Raw genomic sequence first — 19,857 nt, 5'->3', positions numbered from 1 at the left:
TGTCGTGCTTCCTTGAGTTGCATTTGCAGTTGTTCTAGAGCTGTTCTGTGCTCATATTTGTTAGGAGAGGCGATTGCCGTGCCTCTGACTGGAAGAAAAAGTGACCTAATAAGATTTGGCCCACACTAGGGAAAAAGACAGAGAATCTTTCCAGTGAAAGGCTGTAGAATGGAGTGAGTTTGTCTTTAAATCACAGGCTGTTATACTGTGAGACATTATAATTATTTTGCCTGAAGACACAGAGTAAAAGTTGGAAAAAAGAAAATACTGGTAAATATAAGGGTTGGAGGACAAAATGTGACTCATATAACGAAGACTGAAATCTGCCTAAACCGGTTATTTCTTTTTATCCTGCTGTTCGTGCTCATTTTAATAGAGCGAAGCAAAGGAGCAGAATTACCCAACTGGGTTAAGTTGTAATATTTATGTCAGTGAATCAAAATCACCCGTAAACATAGTTGTGAATTTTAAATATTGTAATCAGGGATATGTTAATGGTTCATTACGTAAATTAGGCCTCTTGCCCTGGAGGGTCCAGAAAAAGGCAGTAAACCAGAAATTTAAATCGTTCTCCATGTGTGTCAAGTTGAGGTGCCTGAAAACAGCATATCCATTTCTTCTAGCTCAGTTTTCTTGACCTTTCAGTTCTTTCTTGGCATCTTCTGAATCGTTAAAAATAAAATCCTTATGAGGGCACTGGCAAGTGGTTAGCAAAGCTCATTATGGCAGCTTTCTACATTCAGCTATTAAAGTGATAGAAGTCAGGATTGAAATGGGAAAAGATAATTGTGTATTTTAGGAAAGGTAGCTGGCCAGTGACTGTCCTGGGAAGCCCAGTGAGCTAAGCTGTTTCCCTCCAAAGCAAAGAACCATGCGGGCAGGCCTCCCCAGCACATCGCTGTGATACTCCTGAACACCCTGCAGCCAGGGAGCCCTCCTGCTAAAAGTGCCTTACCCAAATCTTAAAAAAGAGTCTGCAGTTCACTATGGGTGAGATTCTGCTGCCCTCAACCTGGCTGGGAGCACAGTTGCGTTCCTTGAAGGGTACAGTGCTGTTCAGCATGGAGGGAGTAGCAGAATCTGGGCACTTAAGTATTTAAAATAATTGTGGTCTTCTGAAAATCCCCAGTAATATTTGGATTATTGTTTGAGTTGTTTTTAAATTAGTGCTATATATTGAATGGACATTAATGTAGAAGATTTTGTCTGCAGTGTCTCTGTCTCATTTGATAGCTTTCAGGATTATTGTATTTGAAGACAGTGTATATACCATTTCACAAGCCTGTTGTCAATATTTTAAATGTATTGAAAATGATTATGGAATGAAATCTACTTCTGTGGCTTTTATGACATCTTCTTCAAATGAATTGAAAGCCACCTTTGCCTCATTTCCTCCAGCCCTGCTTGTATTTCTGTTCTATGAAACCTCACCGTTAGCATTCTGAATGTGCTGATTCTGCTATTACCCATCACTTTCTATTTCAGTTTTCTCAAGGTGAAATCTCTTTGGTAATTCAAAGAGCTTTCTGTCTTCATTATGTATAAATTGTTTTGCCCAAAGTCTAAAAAACCTAACCTTAAGATAAAGTTGAGGCCTAGGCACATTTTATGCCAGAATAGTAAATGTAAGGGGGAAAAGGGGTAAGGAAGGACGCATAACCATTTAACTTTTTCCTCCTGCGATTTTTTTTTTGAGGCATTGAAGGTTGTTTTCCAGGAATGTACAAGTCTAATGAGCTGAGAACTTTTTCCTTAAATAATTGTTTTCCTGGATCTCAACTTTTTTAAAAAAAGACTATCAGCATGTTTTAAAAATAACCATGTCTCCAAATGAACATAGCAATGGGGAAAAATATCCTATTCTTAAATGGCTCGGAAGGATACCAGGGGATAATTCTTGCACGGCTGACATTTTTTATATTCATTAAATATGTTTGCTAAGTAAGCCGGGCATTTGATGGTGTGTACTACACTAGTGTACTAGAATTACTCTGATGTCTTTCTCCCCATCTCATGAATTACTTCATGAATTACCAGCTTGATCAGCAAGACAGTAAGAATGATGAATGTGTCTGTTTAGTTGTAGAACAAGTATCAACTATTTTTTTTTTAGTTAGGGCGTGCCACTGTTAATTGAAGGGTGCCCTTGATGTTCTGTGTGTTCAATAGAACCTTCCTTGCTGTTTGTTATTACAACAGACATAGAGAAAGCTAGACCAGTGCAGAGTTCAGGTCTGTTGGATACTGACGCTGCCTTATGGGCAATTACGCCTTATGGCTGCGAATACTTTATTTTTAATGATGCCCCATTTGGTCCAGCTTAGGAAGGTTTTACATTTTGCTTATTAAGTAAATTTAAGTTCCCAAATTCTGATAGCTACAGAAATACAAACTAAAATCAAATCTCTCTGCATTTAATGATCTCCGTGAGTATAATACAGTCACACCCATATAACCTTGCTTTCCATTAGCAAAATATAATTAAAAAAGAAGTATAAGTGAATTCATTACTGAATCTACAGTATAGAGGCAAGGCAGAGGTCTCTTGAGTGGTTGTGTTTCTCATTTTCTTTACCAGTTTACTATATGGGAATTTTCCTGAATGAGTATCTCGTATGTGATGACTGTGGAAGGTGGTGATAACCTTAGATGAAGAACAGATTTGGAAGCGAGAACCACATCTAAATAAGCAGAACAGGCAGGGAGGGAATAAAGGGCACATGAAAGTACTGGAAATGGATTTACTATTTTAGCATTGTACCAAGTGTTGTCCCTTACACTTAAATAGAATTTCATTTATAGTATCAGCTGAATGGTTGTGATTTCACTAGTTTGGCATCAGATTCTACCTGTGGAGACTTTCCAGCCTCTGCTCTGCTCTGCTCTTTTTTAAAAATTCGGTGCAGGTATAGGCTGCTTTAATTTATTTTTTTACGTATCAGAAATGTATTCAGAAGTGGAAAAAATTGAAGATTCCTGGTATTTCTTGATAATAGAAGCTTTGCACAGAAATCTTCATCTTGCATGGTATTCATAAAATGTGCATAGCAGATTTTATCTGCAAGTGCTCATGAGTCTCAAGGACACAAAGTCATACGTTCTTAGTATATCAATACATTTTACAATTTAAACGTGAGTATTGTATTCTGATCCAACATAAAACTAGGTAATTATTAGTTTATTTAAGCCAAAGAAACACATTGAATTAATGCCTTCAGTATTTTCTTCATTGATTGTTTTCCATATTAGTGTAGATATCTTTTGAAAGAACGGAGGAAGGGACAGTGGTGCTTACCATAGAAGTGGCAACACAAGAGAGAGGAATGTGATGCACTGGAGCCTTCCTGGGCTTTGAGATAACTTCAGCCACTTTGCTACCTGCCAACTACCCCCCAAAGCAGTAGTTCCCTCTTCCTCCCAGTTTTAGCAGCTTGTATCAGTCCTCTGATACTGATACTGATCCTTCTTTCAGCATGGGAATTTGTGTGTCTGGGCACATGATGTTGGAAAATTAGCTGAATTAAAACTAGCTCAGGAAAATAATTAGGAAAAACAGTTATAGAATCATAGAATGGTTCGGGTTAGAAGGGACCTTAAAGATCGTCTAGTTCTAACCTCCCTGGCATGGTGGGGGTTAGTTACTTAGTCGGGAAGGAGTGGCTGGGACAAATGGAAGCATTGCTTCAGCCTCCGTTGTGTGTGAGCGTCACAGGTTTTTAGAGGAGTGTGTATTTCTGATGGCAATATATTCTTGCTGTGCAACTTAACAAAGTAGCACAGTGGTGAAAACAAAGACAATGTACTAAAATACAGCACTGATTTGCTGTGTGATCTTAAGCAAGTTATTTAGCTATCTCATGTGTCAGCTTCAAACTGGATATTACTGGAAACCAGCTCTTACATTTGTTGTTTTTTTTTCCCTGGTAAATAAATTTTTACTTCCATTTTTCCTCTCCTGAAACCCTGAAGCTCTGCAGGACTCCAGATAGGTTTTGTGCAGTCTGCTAATGTTAGCTCATTTTTACTTTAAAAGTGCTGTAGCCTCATCTGATATGTTGGGTACAGTTGAGGCTTTGGATTGCCAAATTCCCATTGATGGACTGGGTGATCTACCTTTGGATGTAGGTTGCAACAGTCAATAAAAAAGCAATGAGATAAATACCTGGTAGAGGACAGTGAGGTCACTGGTTATATATAGGAAGCATTGCTCCAGAAATAGAGTAGTATTTGGAGGAGAATAACCTTAGACTATTTCAGGGCTATTGAAAGAGGTCTCTTTTTTTCTTCTTTTTTTATCTCCCGGATATGGAAGAATATTGCTGAATAAAGAATGTCTGATCCCATTTACTTCCTAGCTGCCAAATCGTGAATACTTGGAATCAGCTTAAGTGTCGTTCAGTGCATATAGTTTATTGCACAAGCCCATTAATTCATTTGTTTTTCCGTTGTGTAATTTTGTACAATGGTTGTAATACAGCAACAAAGCTGGATCTTTAGAGATTCATTGTTCTGTAACAGTTACAAAAATTAAGTGCCCGGTATATATAACTATTAACTTAAAAGCTATTCCTTCCTACATATGTGTGATGAAAAATAGTCTCTGAATAATGAATATCATTCCAGTATTTGATTCATGTCTGAAAGTAATTTTACAGAATTTTGATTTATCTTGTCTGAAGTACCTCTTGTATGTTTTCTGACTCATTTCTGCTTAACATATGCAGTAGGGCATTTTGAAATGGAGGTGAGTGAAACTGATATAACCCATAAAAATAGATTAATGGTGTTAAGCTATTTGGTTCAGGCACGTAATCACAAGCTGCAGTATTCCTTCAGCCTTCACATCGTTCTTTCACGTGAACATGCTCCCACGTGGCTGGGTTCAGTAAACACTTCCCCAGTGCATTCCAGTAGCCATGAAGGCAGTCGATACTGCATTCTAGCAGACCTCTTTTTCCTGGGCTCTGTACAGCTTCAGGAGCCTGTTGGAGTTTTTACTTACCATAACCTCTGGACTACTGGAGATATTCCTTTCACCTGCAGCTGGAAGCTGTGCTGCCTCCAGCTGCAGGTGTCCAGGAACCTGCAAACCACTTCCAGCTCGATCATTCTCATTCTGTGCTCCCCTAAGCAATTACTGCAGGTGCAGCGCTGTGAGTGCGGTTCTTGAGACAACGCATACGCTGTCTTATGTCTCCAATTATTCATGAAGAAAAATTACCGACCCCTTTAATAACAAGATGGAAATTTTGAAGCTGTTTGTTCCATGCCATAGGAGCCATGTTGTTATTTAGCTTTCACTATGCTGAAAACAAAGCCAAAAGCTCCTTTACGTGTTCCTCCTCTGCTTTATTGTGTTTGAGATGGAAGAGTAATTGTGCTTGGCAAGGGTGACTGGATTACAGCTGCCTTTGACTTACAGGTTTTTTTAGTGCCATCATGGTGGCTAAACGTGTGGAGAACACTATGACACAATGGGGAAAATGGGATTTGATTTCTTTGAAATGAGAAAAAAATTGTGATTCTTTCCCTTTGAGGACAATTGCCAGAAAACCAAATCAACTCTGTTTTATTTTTAAGACTTGGAAGGTTTTGACTCTGTAATACCAATTGCTGAGAAGCTTAATCATCCAACTACAACCAGACCAAAAGCTACTGGCAGGCGACCACCCTCCCAGTCTCTCACGTCTGTAAGTTCATTTTCCTTTTATTTTAATTATTTTTTTCTGATTTTTTTTTTACCTCCTGCTATTTTTGTTCCCTCATGTTCTTACTACATTTACACAGCCATTCCTTCACACGTACAGTGAGGTAGAGAGATGCAGCTCAGGAAAATTAGTGTCAAAAGGCTGCCAGTGTTTTGTATACTGATGTTAAAAACATTCCCTCCCTTGCAAGATTTGTACCCCCTTGTTTGGGTGCTGCCAGATATTTCTTGCCAACCATGACTGAGGCCAGAAGAATTCTTTATAAAAATCTTTGGAATAAGCCTGTTTGTGCTAAGTGTTAAGGATTTTCAAAATCTTTCCCAAAAGAAGCATTTCCCTTGGTTTCTCTAGGACATCCTACCAGATTTTTAGGGCAAACAGACCATTGTCAGCTTTCAACAGCTCTCCTTGAGCTACCACGTGCTTCTTCTCATTAAGCTCACAATTGTAAATATAAGGGTGATTTAAATGTCATCCTTTATCTTTAGACAAGTTGGTCTCATAAACCATACTTTGGAAACCACTGCTTAGTTTTTTAGTGTCCTTTCCTTTGAGGTTTGGCCTTTGTTCATTTCTATGCTTTTTGCATTCTGGAATATCAGAATGAGAGCAACTACTGATGGTTACCCATGTTCACGTTGCTGAAGAAAAAAACAAAGTGGAGGGAAACAAAAGGGATTATTGTGAAACTAATAGAATACAAAAAAGAAAGTTTTCGAAATTGACTACATACATAAATATAGAAACATAAAAGGCAAGTTCAAAGTTCTTTCTTCCCCTGTCAGATCTATGGCGAAAGGAACAGGGGTGGAAAGAACCTTCCCTGTTTGCAGCTTTACAAAGAGGCCGTGCACAAGGCAGCCCTGCAATGCCAGCAGTGTGCACGGGCAGCAGCACGAGTCTGCTAAGGAGCAGCAAAATGAGCCCCGTGCTGAGCAGAGCCATGGCAGAGCTGCCCAGGTGGCAGAGCTGGCATCCCCACAGCACAGTGCTCAGCATCCTAGCCAAGTAAGGTACAGCTCTTCTTGCAAACAGGAGGGTGCTGTCACCTTATAATATAATGCAATGCAAAGACATAAATTTATGTTGAATCCGACTCTTAAGTATATCCCATTTCAGGAATGCTTTGAAAGCATTCTAGCCTTGAAAATAAGACGTAAAAAAAAATAAAAATGGAGGAGAGGAGGGAGAGTCCTGATTTTAAGTATTGTTATTTTGTAAATGATAACTAAAAATAAAAAAGTCATCACATAAATGCTTTTCTTCTTCCTTTGTTAAATTCTTGTACAATGAAAACACCTGCTTTTTTTTCCTCTCTTGGGGTGTGTGTGTTTGTCTACATAGTCGTCCCTTTCAAGCCCTGATTTCTTTGACTCACCAAGTCCTGAAGAAGAGAAGGAAGAACATGTTTCCATTACCCACAAAACTATTGACGTGTCAAGGAAATCGAGAACTGTTACAATATCACAAGTAAGTTAACTGAAATATCTCTGCCTAACCTTATCACATGCATTTTTGTTTTTTAAATCAGTATTCAAATATTTATTTTAAAATTTTAATACAGCAGTCACCTGGTAACTGGCCATTTAAAGAAGCTTAAAATGGTAAGAGTTACTAAAGATTGTTCTGTGTTTGAAGTACAAGTCTGAAGTGAATTGCACAGTTAAAATGTCTCCATAACCATACTGTGAAAAAAATCCCTTTAGTGTAAATACATTTCACAGAATCGGAGAAGCTAGGGAAATACATTTTAGAAACAAAGGCGCCCTTTCTTGCAGCTGTGAATTGAGTTGGTGTTAGAAGAGTCTGTGAGCAGAGAAAATACAACTCTTTGACCCACTGTAATAGTATGTGAATTCGAATTTGCAAGTATAATCACTTTTTATAGTGGTATAATTGCATTCATTTTAGAGGCTTGTGCTATTCTTACTGTATATAGGTAGAAAACTATAGGATAATCAGATGTTACAGAAGGAGTATGTAGGTTGGCTTTAGAGGTTGGAGCTATGCTTTAGTGTATACATAAGGTTATGTTTAGTAATACAAATATTACATTCTAATAGTCTAACAAAAGTATTTGAAAGATGAAGTCGTGCACTTCTGTGATCAAGTTATAAGGACAATATTTTGATATATAGCTCCCTCTTCTGGGAGAGTTTGCATTAAGGAATGCTCTTGGGCCAACATTTGTAAATTATATGCTGATATGCCAAGGATGTAGATATTGTTCCTGTAAAACAAGATGACCACTATGAGAAAGTAGCTGCTTGAGGCTTTAATGTTGATATCCAGTTAAGATCTGGAATAAGGTGTTCAGTGTGGATGACTCCAGTTATGCCTTGCTCAGTGTCTCCAGGTTTGAACTCAGCCTGATGTCTCTTATCAGTCCAAAGGAAACTAGCATCTACTGATATAAGGATTGTTACCCATGAAAGATTATAGGCACACATTACTCACGCATGCACACATATGTATATAAAATGTTAAAAGAATATTGTTAAGGTCATGAAGTCAAGCATTCAAGCCACTGGAGTGATCTAGCTTTCTTGTGACTATAACACCATTTTTATTTCTACCTTCACACTGTTTTCCTGCAGAACTTTTTTAATGTGGTGCTTGCTCAGGACAGGTTCTGCGTTCAATCATGCTCATGTGGTGGGGAAGACTGTTTTTTGCAGCACTCGGTGGATCCTGCTCTCTTCCATCCCCATCACACTTTCTCCTAATTTTCATCTGAACATTAACTTTTCTGTAATAACTTTGTCCAGCTAATGCCACCGCACCAGTCCTCACGTCCTCGCTTACCATTTTTTCTCAATATCTTACCGTATTTGCCATTCAACTTCATTATCTCTTTTCCAAAGATAGAGTTGGAGAGCTGCCTAGTGCTTTTTCTTACTCTTGGCCAAATCAGATTTTCAGATACTCACGGTAGCTGTCATATAATGTACACATTAGCATTGCCAAATAACAATATGATAAATAATTAAGGCTCACTCCACATGCCATTGTGATAACTGTACTTGTACACTGCTCTGTGTATGCAGTGAAGTAGCTGGTCATGTATGGACATGTATGGTGGACTTCAGTTTTTCTATACCTTGTCTGATAAGCAGAGCACTGGATTGCAGTTGAAGAAGCATGGCATGCTTCTGAGCTAGCCCCATGGTTCCAGGGTAACTAGGTTAATGCTGTGGTTTTCTAAGTTCCTGGCGGAATAAAGAGCTATCGGTAGTTGTGGGGGATTCACAGAAGCTTCAGTTAACAGAGGACAGTTTCTAATTAATATATTATCATTTTGAAGTCATGGGATTTTGTTCTTATATCATACCAACAAGCCAACTTAAGAAATATTTTGCTGTTTTCATAATGCTAAGGGTAACATGTAACACATTCTTTTATTTAGAAAAAAAAAAATGGGGTGTTGAAGATTCCTTCAATGGTTAGTTGACAATTGTAAATTTAATCTGCAAAAAAATACAACTTGGATTCTTGGCCATGCAGTTTTGTTCCCTGCAGGAGATGTCCATGAATGTAGGTTTGTTCTCACAAACTTCTGAGAGAAACACTGAGCATCTTTCCCCGGTTCATTTCACAGCTAGGTCTGAGAGCTTGGAAACGCTTGTTGCTGACTGGTTGTAGCAACTGTGGAAAGTCTTATTGAAGCTGTCTGAACTTCTGTGTCCCAACTAGAGCCCTTCTGATGTACATGTCCAAAGATAACGACTAATTGTTATTTTTATCATGCTTTGGCCAAAACTGTCCATGTTGCCATGGACTTTCAACATGACTGAAGAGCAGCAAAATACTTAATATTTGTTAGACGTCTGATTTTCATAAAGCTTTCTCCAGACATTAAATGTTGTTCTTTCTGTTGCAGGTGTCTGATAATAAAACTTCCTTGCCTCCAAAACCAGGAGGTTTGGCTAGTGGCAGCAATGTACAACCATCACTATCCCCTTCACCATCACCTGGATTTCACTCAATTGCTATGGGAACAACAGGCCACAGGTCAAATTCCCCATCCCTGTTTGGTACTGAAGGAAAGCCAAAGACTGAGCACTTGAGCCAAGGTCAGACTGCCCTGGAAGAGCTGAGAACACAAATTAAGGAGCTAAGAACCATAATTGAAACCATGAAAGACCAGCAAAAGTAAGTACTGCAGATCACAACTGTAGGTGGGATGCATCTGTTCATACATGGTGGTGGCAGTTTCTTCTTAAGCTTGCCTTGACGCATGTTACTCTGCACAGTTTGCCTTTGTGAGTGATTTTTGTCTGCTTTCCTGACAGAACACAATCAGGGGTGAGAAGCTGAGTAAAAAAGACTCTCACTATCCACCTGTAACAGCTTTTTTTTGCTGTGTTATGACATAAGCGGAAGTTTATAAGGTGTTGAAAAAGTCAAGTAACTGAGCTGTAACTAGTGAATAAGGTTCTTATGTCGTCTTGTTTGCCAATAACAATTTGGGAACTTGCATGCATTGATCGTAATAAGGGGTGCATTTGTTCTAGTTGTAGTACAAATTACTACAAATTCCTAAAATTATTAAATCAATTTGTTGTTTGACTGTTAGCACATCTTCCCAGGAAGTCACATCACAGAAGAAGTAATGGAATTGTGATTAGGACATTTGGAGACTTTTGTGTTTATGACCCTGAATCTTCCTATTTTGGTGTTGAGCATCTTCATTTTTTTTAAGCTGCCCATTTCTTAGGAGAAACTGGGGCTGGCGTGTAGATTTTGCTATTCCTGAGAATATTTAATGTTTTGAAAGCTAAACCTTCACTTACATTGTCAGTTGTATGTAGCCCGTGCAGGAAAAATAAAAGGGAAAGCAGCGTGCAGAGACTGTGTCAGAACGGAGGTGTGCAGGGAATTTGGGAAAAGATGGGCATGGTTCAAGCTGGATCTAGCCAGTGAGCCCCATGGCTTTGCCTCTTAGGCTGACCCCCCCTCCTCTGCTCTCCTTGGCCCTTCTTGCAGGGGCTGCTTCCACCTACTGGTTTCTGTCTTAAGGTGAGATCACTCAGTGGGAACATGAGAAGGTGTGTGCTCCTTATAGCTATGTTCCCCTTCCCAACAAATAAGGAAGGTAGCAAATCCATATTTGGGATCATTAAGTCTTATAAATGAAGTTGAAGGTTACATTTTGTTGCTGGCATAACCAGCTTTTAAGTGGCTGGAGTATGTGGATAGCTTGGGCAGGATTTCTGTTACCAGTTCCTATAACCCACCAACAGCCAATCCGTCTACATTTTGAATGGAAAAAAAAAAAGGCAGCTGGGTGCTGATACAGTGTTGATACAGCTAGTCCAGAGCAAAGTCTGTGGATGCGGGGCTGTTAGGAGGAAATGTATTAACCACTAATATGGGGTGTGCGTGGGCACTGTGCTTTTAGAGAGAATCTTACTTCTCTGTAGTACAGCATATAGCATTCAAGAGTGTACTGACTTCAATCACTGGTTCAGAGGAAGAAAGGTAACTAGGGAAGCAGGGAAAATGTGTCTCCAGGAGGCGATCTTTTGTATTTTACTAGTTTAATCGTTTCCGTCACAAGCTTTTTTTTGCATTCTTTTAACAGAAAAGAGATTAAACAGTTGCTGTCTGAGTTGGATGAAGAAAAGAAGATCCGTCTACGATTGCAGGTATTTAAATTATTTATAATGTTATGGAAGTATTAGCAGGTTTGATTTAGCCTCAGGTACGGGACATAAAACTCCGCCAAGATACTTGGATTCCAGCGAATCAAAAACTACCAACATTTCTGAAAGGGATGTACCTGTTCCCTTCATAGTGCTGCCACTCTGGGTCATATATACTGGGTTCTTACTGAAAAGCCTGATCATTGTCTACAAATTTATCAGCACAAGTAGACTAATTAAAAAGAAAACAAAACCACACAATATAGGATTCAAACTGTGATATTTTTTAGTCTCAGTTTTAATGGTTTGATATTGTCACAAATGAAACCATGTCTTTTTAAATTACTTGCTCTCTCCCAAAGCTCTATATTTTGCAGTAGACTTGTCATAGTGTTGATATGCTTGGAATATGATTTCATATAGCAAGATTTTTATGTCTCCTTTACAGACTGGACTCAGGTTGTCTTTTACCAAAGCATCCTAAACAATATAAAAGAGGGTGCTCTGACTAAGAGCCCAGTTACTGCTTCCATAGTTTGTGTAGTACCTTAGCTCTAGATGTCGTGGTGCTGGCTTAGTCACTTGCCAGGTAGCACACTGCCCTGCTTGTGGGAGAGTCATGGAGCTGGGCCTTTGCTGGGATCGTTGACTGGGCTGCTTTGATATGGAATAATGTTGAAACTGAGTCTCTGGGTTTTGGAGAGCTATTCGGACAGTGCCTTTAATAACATGCTTTAACTTGGTCAGGTCTGGATTGGTCAGGCAGTTGAGCTAGATGATTGTTGTACGTCCCTTCCAACTCAAATAGTCTAGTCTAGTCTGTTCTGTTCTATGTACTTCAAAAGTGGTTTAGTATTGATTATATTTTCTATTTGCATGGAATAGATCAACTGTATACTTTTTCTTTGTACTAGGGATAGAAAATCGAACTGTAGTATTACCGGGCTGTTCCTGCTCGGTAAAGCACTTGGGAACATGGCAAAGGGTGGCAGAACTGGGGACCATCAATCTGCGGTCCGGGGCTGCCTAAAGGACTTTATGCATGCAGCCACGTAGGAGTATGGCTTCTAGGAACACACAACTAATGTTCAGCTAGAATTTAAATTTATTTGGATAAAATCAATGAACATTTTTAATAGTGGTTATTGATTTAGTCTAACAAGCCAGACTATTCAAGGATGGCTTTACGTCTTTATACAGAGACCTGCATGGATGATTTTAAAGTTATGATCTTATAGCTGAATTCTTTTACTCCAGTTCAAATGTTGCTTATACTGGTTAATGTTCAGATGCTAACCGAGGTGGCATTATTAGCTTCATGTGAAGATGAGAGTTCAACACACAAAAGTTGCATAAGTTTATGACTATCAGAGCACCTGCAAAGTAGCACAGCTCTCAGTCCATGTATTAGAGGCGACTGCCTTGATGATACGGCACAGTTGAGCACTGCGGGTGTGGTTTGAATAAATCTAATATCCCTGCCTCAAGGTTTCCAGCATCTGTCATGGGGCCAAGTGTACAACTAGGGCTGATGACTGTTTCAGCCACATCCTTTTACCGTACGGCTGTACATCCATCAGTGCCCTTAAGGTGCCTGGACAGAGGCTTGATGGGTGCAGAAGGCAATCGCCATCCCTATAGCAAGAGCCATCCCTACAGAAAAGACAATAGGTTTTGCTTCTCAGCTACCTGTGGGCATGGTCAGCCATTCAGTTTACTTGTGCCGGGTGTAAGTGCAGCAGCTGGTGCATGGACACAGAGCTCATTCTGCAAGTAATTTCCGGCAGCAAGCTGCGCGGCTTGTAAAAGTTGTAATTTAAAGAGTTTGAAAGGTCTTGAGGTACATTCAATGACTATACTTGTCAAGCTCTGAGGGGAGGAAGCAGTGAGTGGTCATCTTATGCAGCTGAGAAGGTCACCTCAATTTGTGAAATCTGTGGAAATAAGAGTAGTATAAAGCCCATACTTGACACCTGTGGACAGGATGGAACATGTGCTTTTCAAGCAGCACCAACTGTACCTCAGTTTGTTAAAGCATCTAATTTTATCACAAATGTTTTTCTTTTCTTTTCAGATGGAAGTTAATGACATAAAGAAAGCTCTTCAATCAAAGTGAATACTTGATAGGTGGAATGTCGCATTATTCTTCATGACTGAGACTCAAATTTACGCCCCAGCCAAAACAACTTTGTGCCAAATGATTTAAGAATTGCCTCAACATCCCTTTATTTGAAGGATTAGCACAACAGTTTCTGATAGCACAACGAAATACCAACGAGGACAAAATTTCCACCTGAAGCAGTGCTGTGCGGCACTAGTTGTGACTGAAATTGATCTTCTTGTGCTAAAGGCTCTCTACTTCAAGATCCTAGGTGAAATGAAAACTCAGGCAGTTTAGTCCATAGTGGTACTATTTTGATGATATTTTTCCATAAATAAAGTGTATTTCAGATTATCTGTTTACAAGCTTTATGATTTTGACTTTTGGTTTTTAATTGTCTTTTGTCACAGATTTTAAAATGTTTGTACTGCATATAGCCAGGAATGAATGTTAACGTTGGGGCTGGAGGGATTATTTTTGCTTCAAGATAGAACAGCCTACTTTTTGTTATGGTTTCAAGTTTTGTTAAATATGCAATTTTATGTCCCCAAACCCCTTACAATTTAAACTTACTTTGTGTACAGTAACATATTTACAAGAAGGAAACAAACCAACAGACAGAAATCTGGTCCTTGCAATGATTTGTGCCTTTCTTTGCCACACACTGACTGGAGCCGGTTGCAAGCCAGGTCTCCCTAATGTAGCTACCACGACGACTCCTGTCCCCGGTGTCCGGCGGAGGTCACCTTCTCAGTGTCCAGCTGCTCAGTCATTAGAGCCAGGTTTGTGCGGGGTGGCAGGACAAAAGGGCGCAGCTGAGAGCAGCTTTGTCTTGAGCAGCTGTGGCTTTTTAGCTTTCCTGGTTTTGATAGGCCTCTCCCTCAACTTGAATGTTCATCTCCGCTTGATTTTCATTAGATGATTTAAACGCCCGCCTCTGTCCCCGATTTTGCACAGAGTGAACAGAATATGCATTATTAAAGCAAAAATAAATAAAAGTAATCTATAAAACGTGAATAAAAAGTTGTATTATTTCATGCACAAGGTTTTCTATCGTGTGACGTTGTTTCGTTTGCTGTTTCTGTGGTATTGTTTGCTACATTATCTTGTATGCTCATAGACTGATACACCTTATAGTCCTGTTTTTGCAGCAGGACTTTCTTTTCATAATTTTATTGAACTGATGCTTACTTCATTTTCTCTGGTTTCTCTGTTTTCTTTCATCCTTTCAAAATAAGGTCTCTCGTTTTTCTGGTTGTAGTTTAGTGTGTTCTTTACTAGCCGCAGAGTATCTCATACCTTGTCAGCAATCTCTGTTAAAGCATTTAAATGATGGATATTTGCACAGCGTGGAGTGAGTGGGTGCGTGATATTGGTGTTGCTTCAGAGTGTCAAAAAAAACCCACACAAAGGATCTATTTGTCATCTCATCAAATGCTAGAGCTGGCTCCAGCCAGCATATCCCGTATCACAGCTAACCACCCTGCCTGCCAGGAGCTGGATGAGACGTAGCGTTCACTTGGCTTGTCACGTTCACACATGGTTGGCAGAGTTCACATAATCTTTTTTGATATGCACAGATATATAAAATACACACTCCACCATACCCGAGTCTTGCTTTATGGGTCTCAACTGGCAATACAGAACCTCACTGTTGGGATGGTTTCCTCTACCAAAGCATCTGCTTCTATTGTAACAGCCGTGTCTGAGATTGAAAGATCGGATAGTGAAACTTGAGAATTTTTTTAAAAGTCCCGATACACTGCTCAATGTACTCAAACAGAAGCACTAATAAAATATTTTATCACTGAAATGCTCTTATTTAACATTTCTAAGTAACTGCATTGAAATATTTTTGTACAAAGAATGATAGTACCACCATAGCTTGCCAGCAATAAAGATTTCTAGATTACTTCCATGTTTTTTGTGAAGTTAGTGGAAGAGTTAGGAGAACAGGAGGAAATGAGGGATAAGGAATAAGAATCTCTTTAGGTTTGTAGTCATACCTTTGCAACATGTATCCAGAAATGAACAGCTCTGTCCTCCCAATTGCATCCCTGGAAACAGATTAACTATTGTATCTGTGGGAAATAAAGTATTGATTCCCGAGTTGTACCTCAGAAATATGAGACATCACAGAAATGTTCCGTTTTTTGGAAATGAAAGTCTAAATTTGGCACAGTTTCCTTATATCGGATTGCATTCTTTTTTTTTCTCCTGTTGAGATGATAACTTGTCATTTTCTAAATCCAAGTTAGAAGTCCAACATACCATGCCTCGTAAAAGAAGGTTAAAGAAGGTTTTGTGAAAACGCTTTGTTTCGAAAGTTGATTATTCTGGGAGAAGAGAGTTTGTAGAAATATAAGCTCTTCTTACTGCATTTCATTATAATAACAGAAAGTATTTCACATAACACATGGATTTTCCTCTTTTTAAAGAGGATCAATTATGCATTAAACCTGTAGATATAAACTGCTGCTTTTAAAAATGTTTGGGTTTATATTTAAAGTAAAACAGAAAAATGCTGGTGAGCTACAAGTGATTTTGATGTGAAAATGATTAAATATTGTTGTTTGAAGAGTGGTGTAAAATGACTTTTCATTAATATGCACACACCAGTCTTGTGGCAGACTTCTGTTTACATGTAGTAAAGTCAGGTGTGAAACATCAGGCTCATGCCTTTGGATGACAATTTTCAAATTTTTGATTTGGAAAATTTTTAGGTTATTAAGAAAACAGTTTTAAGTTCTCTTTCTGTTCTTTTTTCAACTCTAAAAGGAGCAAGTATTTCTTAATGTGAGATCATGGCACTTACTTAGCACTTAAAACAGTTCTACCTGGAAATAAGATGGTAAATACTCAGTGTGTTTATTAAGTTCTGTCACTTAAATTTCATCTTCTGTGTTTTTCTTATTAATAATCCATTTGTAAACGAGCCAAAAGGGTTAGATGAATCCGTTGAATCTGTTGTTATGCTAACAGGCCAAAGGATTGAACACAACTATAGGCAGTAAATTTTTGTTTCTAGGTGTATGATAGCCAGCCGCCCAGTGAATTCTGTGAGCTGCTCTGGATGAGATGTCCATGGGAGTGCCATACTCTGTGACAGACAGCCAGGGCTGAAATTTGCACCTGTGCAAGCAAGGTGAGAGCGCACCATAAAACACCCTCAGAAATTCGTGTTCTGCCGAAGCTACAAAGTCGTTTCACTCATCTTCTTGTGGAGTTGACTCACAGTTGGCCCCGCACTCCCCCTGCCCACCCTCCACACCAGCTTGCCCTGGTCCCCAGCGTTACCAGCTCCTTGGTGTGTGAGGGCTGTGCCGGCACAAATCCAGTGTTCCTATGAATTCCTTGTCCACGTCACATTGCAGTCATAACTATGCTGGCAGCTCCATACTTTTCACCTCGGTTTGGGACTGCTTTGCTCCTGTGGGCCTGCCTCGGGAGCTGGCTGTGGTCAGGGGGCTGCAGTTCATGGGTCCCACAAATAGCCAAGCGCCAGACGGCACAGAGAGAGTGCGGCCGGGGTGGGTGACGTGCAGCGCTCCCGCCTGCAGCAACGGCCTCTCAGCAGCCTCTGCTGCAGTGCGAGGCCGGGAAGAGGTGTGAGGTCTCTGGTGTCTGCTTCTCCTCTGCTGAAAGGAGCCTGGGGCTGGAGGCAGGACAGAGGCACATTGATGAGGAAAACATGAAGGCTGGTTAGAGAGAAGATGCCTCTCAAGCAGGCGGGCTGTCATTGGAAAGGCAGGCAAGAATAGTGTTTAAAAGTAGGAACAACTAGCCACTCTGCTATGTGTGCATTGAGGTGGTTTTTGACCATCGCGGGTGGCAGCGCTGCTGGGCAACTGCGGTTCCCATAGGCTGCAGTGAGGAGAGTCCTCCAAGCATTGACTTCTGTTCAGGGCAATCCTTAGGGTAAACAGAGCCAGAGGGTGTGGAGCTGAACTCCCCACACTAAACATCGGGTCCATGGTTATTAATACCCTTCAGCCAAAAATTAGATTTCACTTGGCACTTTTGGCCTCAGCTGACTCTCAAGCTGGCCTAGGCAGCAGCAGCTGGTTGCCTGCGCCCTGGCCCATTCACTCCCTGCTTCCTGCAGCTGTTTCCCTCCTCCTGCCCCTCTGCTCCCGCTCTTCTCTGCCTTTGGAAAATAACCAACTTCCTTAGGTCATCATCAGCCCTGAAGCTGAGGGGGTGCCGGGACTTCCCAGCCTGCAAGAGAGCAGCTGAGGAAAGAAAAGAAACGTTTTAAACGTCCACAGGAAGCTGTGGTGCTGTGTGTGTGCGCTGCTGGGGGACCAGGGGTCTCGGCACCCACCAGCCTGGAGCTCTGGGCCGCCCTCCCCTCCCCTTTCTACTCAGGTAATGAAGGTTATCTGATCCCACTCAACACACCATTGTTTGGTGTTAGCTCTTTTAATCGAGATGATTGCCAATCCCGTGCAGGCACAAACTTTTACAGGTAGCGAGTGTAAACCACTGGCCGCCTCAGGAACAGATACTTGAGAGACTTTCTTTGTGCTGCCACAGTCAGGCTTTTCTTGACCCAGCAACGCATCTGAGTTTCCCCTTTCAGTGCTCACAGTTCCACTATTAGACAGTGTGGGGATCTGGAATGCAAACAGCTAAACTAACAAAATGGCTTAATGCTCTAGTGCGTTATTTTTTTTAAGTATCAGAAATTTAATCCTATTTTTAAATGTGTTAGACTATAGGCTGAAAAAATTTAAGATTTAAATTAATTTTGTTGAATTAAACTCCCTACAAACTGGAGCACTATCTCACTGTATTTTAGCAAGTTAATTAACTATAATTCCAGACAAATCTCTAGAACCATGAGAATAATTGTTCTTGCACATAGTAAAAGTTGCAATAGGGAGGCAGGGCCTACCAATCTCTCTCAGCCCCTCAGATAAGTAGGTTTCAGACTCTCTTATCTTTCTTTTTTATGTAGGAAAAGCAACTGGAGAATGTAGATTATGATAGTCAGAGGAAAACATAATTGGCTTTTATTAGTACGATCGTAAAAGTTGTAATATTAATTTCTCTTGGAGGAGAAAACTTGAAAATTACAAGGACAAAGCAAATTAGATAAGAATGACCAGGCTTCACAAGCAATTTTGAATATCAGAACATTAAAGAAGTATCTGATTTCAAAACTTTCTCTGGTAAAACCCCTTCACTTCACTGCACCCAGGCCTGGCATTTTCATTTGTTGTGGGAGATCATTTTCCTCAATATGACAGGCTCTTCCCTGCGTGCTTCATCGCAGCTAGTGAACGGCAAATGTGCTTCCCCAAAGGAAAGAGGGAAGCATCAGGCTGCTGTTCTCCTCCTTGGGTAACAGCAATGAAGAGGCTGGGATTTTGTGAGAGCACTTTTGGAGCTCTTCTTAGATATAGTGAAAATTAAGCTGGGCAGCTGTCCCTGCTACAGGATGACCCGTCACCTGGGCTTACCCCCTTCTGGGGATGGTTTTTGTGGCAAAGGGCACAACAAGCGCAGGAGATGGCACGATTCACACTGTGCTCTTTCTCCTCACACAAAGCACCAAAAAGCAGAATGACAGCTAAGAAAGGATAAGTAGAAAAGTAGGTGCACCTGCATGGAAATTGCTGCTGCTAGACAATTTGGCTACTCTGGATTCAAAGAGCCAAATTTACTGAGCCCTGCTGGAAGCACAGATGCAGCCATTTGGCAAATAAAAGCACAAAGCAGTGGGAAACATGACATACGTGTTGAGACTCCAGCAAAAGCAGCATTGGCTGGAGGAAGCTAATTCATTAATGGATGGCAAGTCTCTCACCGGAGGTTCAGGATGTTTGTGCTGGGATTACGCAGTTGTGCCTGGCGTGTGTCACTGATCTCAGGGGAGTGGAAAATTTCTGATGCTCTGACCTGAAGCGCCTGCTCACCTCGGAAACGCAGCTCAGTAACCTGTGCTTGGGGAGCTCTAACACAAGAAGGATGCCGCGTCACTGCAATGGCTATGAGCTCCAGTATTGGACTTGGGCTAAGGGAGATAAGTTAATGAGGCTGATTCAGTCAAAGTGTTGAATTCATAGCTCCCAAATGTCACTAGTGCAGCAGGTGCCTGTCACCAATGCACTAGCTGGAGCAGCACCTCTCTCTCTCTCTCCAGCTGGGTGCAAGTCTGGCGTTAGCCCGAGTTCTTCCGCTCACATTTTCACTCACCTTCCAGGTCCCCTGACACAGGTCTCATGCTTCCTCAGCCTTCTCCTGTATAATTATAAATGGCAGCAATTTCAGACTCTAAACATCCTCTTGTCTTGAATCTGACAGCTCCCTGCTCTAGAGACATATGTCCTAGCGCCCCGGTGGCACACGGGGGGGGAGCTGCCCACCCAAGGATGCAGCCCACCACCTCTGCCCATGT

The 19,857-nt window shown here is 40.7% G+C and overlaps 1 protein-coding gene across 6 annotated transcripts in view; it reads left to right on the top strand.

The window, feature by feature from the left end:
- SH3KBP1 (SH3 domain containing kinase binding protein 1) overlaps window positions 1-13,819 on the top strand; it is a 229,643-nt gene extending 215,824 nt beyond the window's left edge. For 5 of the 6 annotated variants that reach the window (XM_054189028.1, XM_054189020.1, XM_054189011.1 and 2 more), the window contains 5 exons: window positions 5,581-5,690; window positions 7,053-7,178; window positions 9,589-9,860; window positions 11,293-11,356; window positions 13,428-13,819. In XM_054189028.1, coding sequence (XP_054045003.1) covers window positions 5,581-5,690; window positions 7,053-7,178; window positions 9,589-9,860; window positions 11,293-11,356; window positions 13,428-13,469 — 614 coding nt within the window. In that variant the 3' untranslated portion in view covers window positions 13,470-13,819. Of the gene's footprint in view, window positions 1-5,580; window positions 5,691-7,052; window positions 7,179-9,588; window positions 9,861-11,292; window positions 11,357-13,427 lie in introns of those variants that run through there. The other variant, XR_008464532.1, reaches the window with a different exon arrangement.
- Window positions 13,820-19,857: the final 6,038 nt, after the last annotated feature.

The sequence above is a fragment of the Rissa tridactyla genome, chromosome 1, assembly GCF_028500815.1.
Source record: "Rissa tridactyla isolate bRisTri1 chromosome 1, bRisTri1.patW.cur.20221130, whole genome shotgun sequence".
In the NCBI taxonomy this organism is placed as follows: Eukaryota; Metazoa; Chordata; class Aves; order Charadriiformes; family Laridae; genus Rissa; species Rissa tridactyla.
Note: the sequence above shows the minus strand (reverse complement) of the source record. Positions and strands in the feature narration are given on the sequence as shown.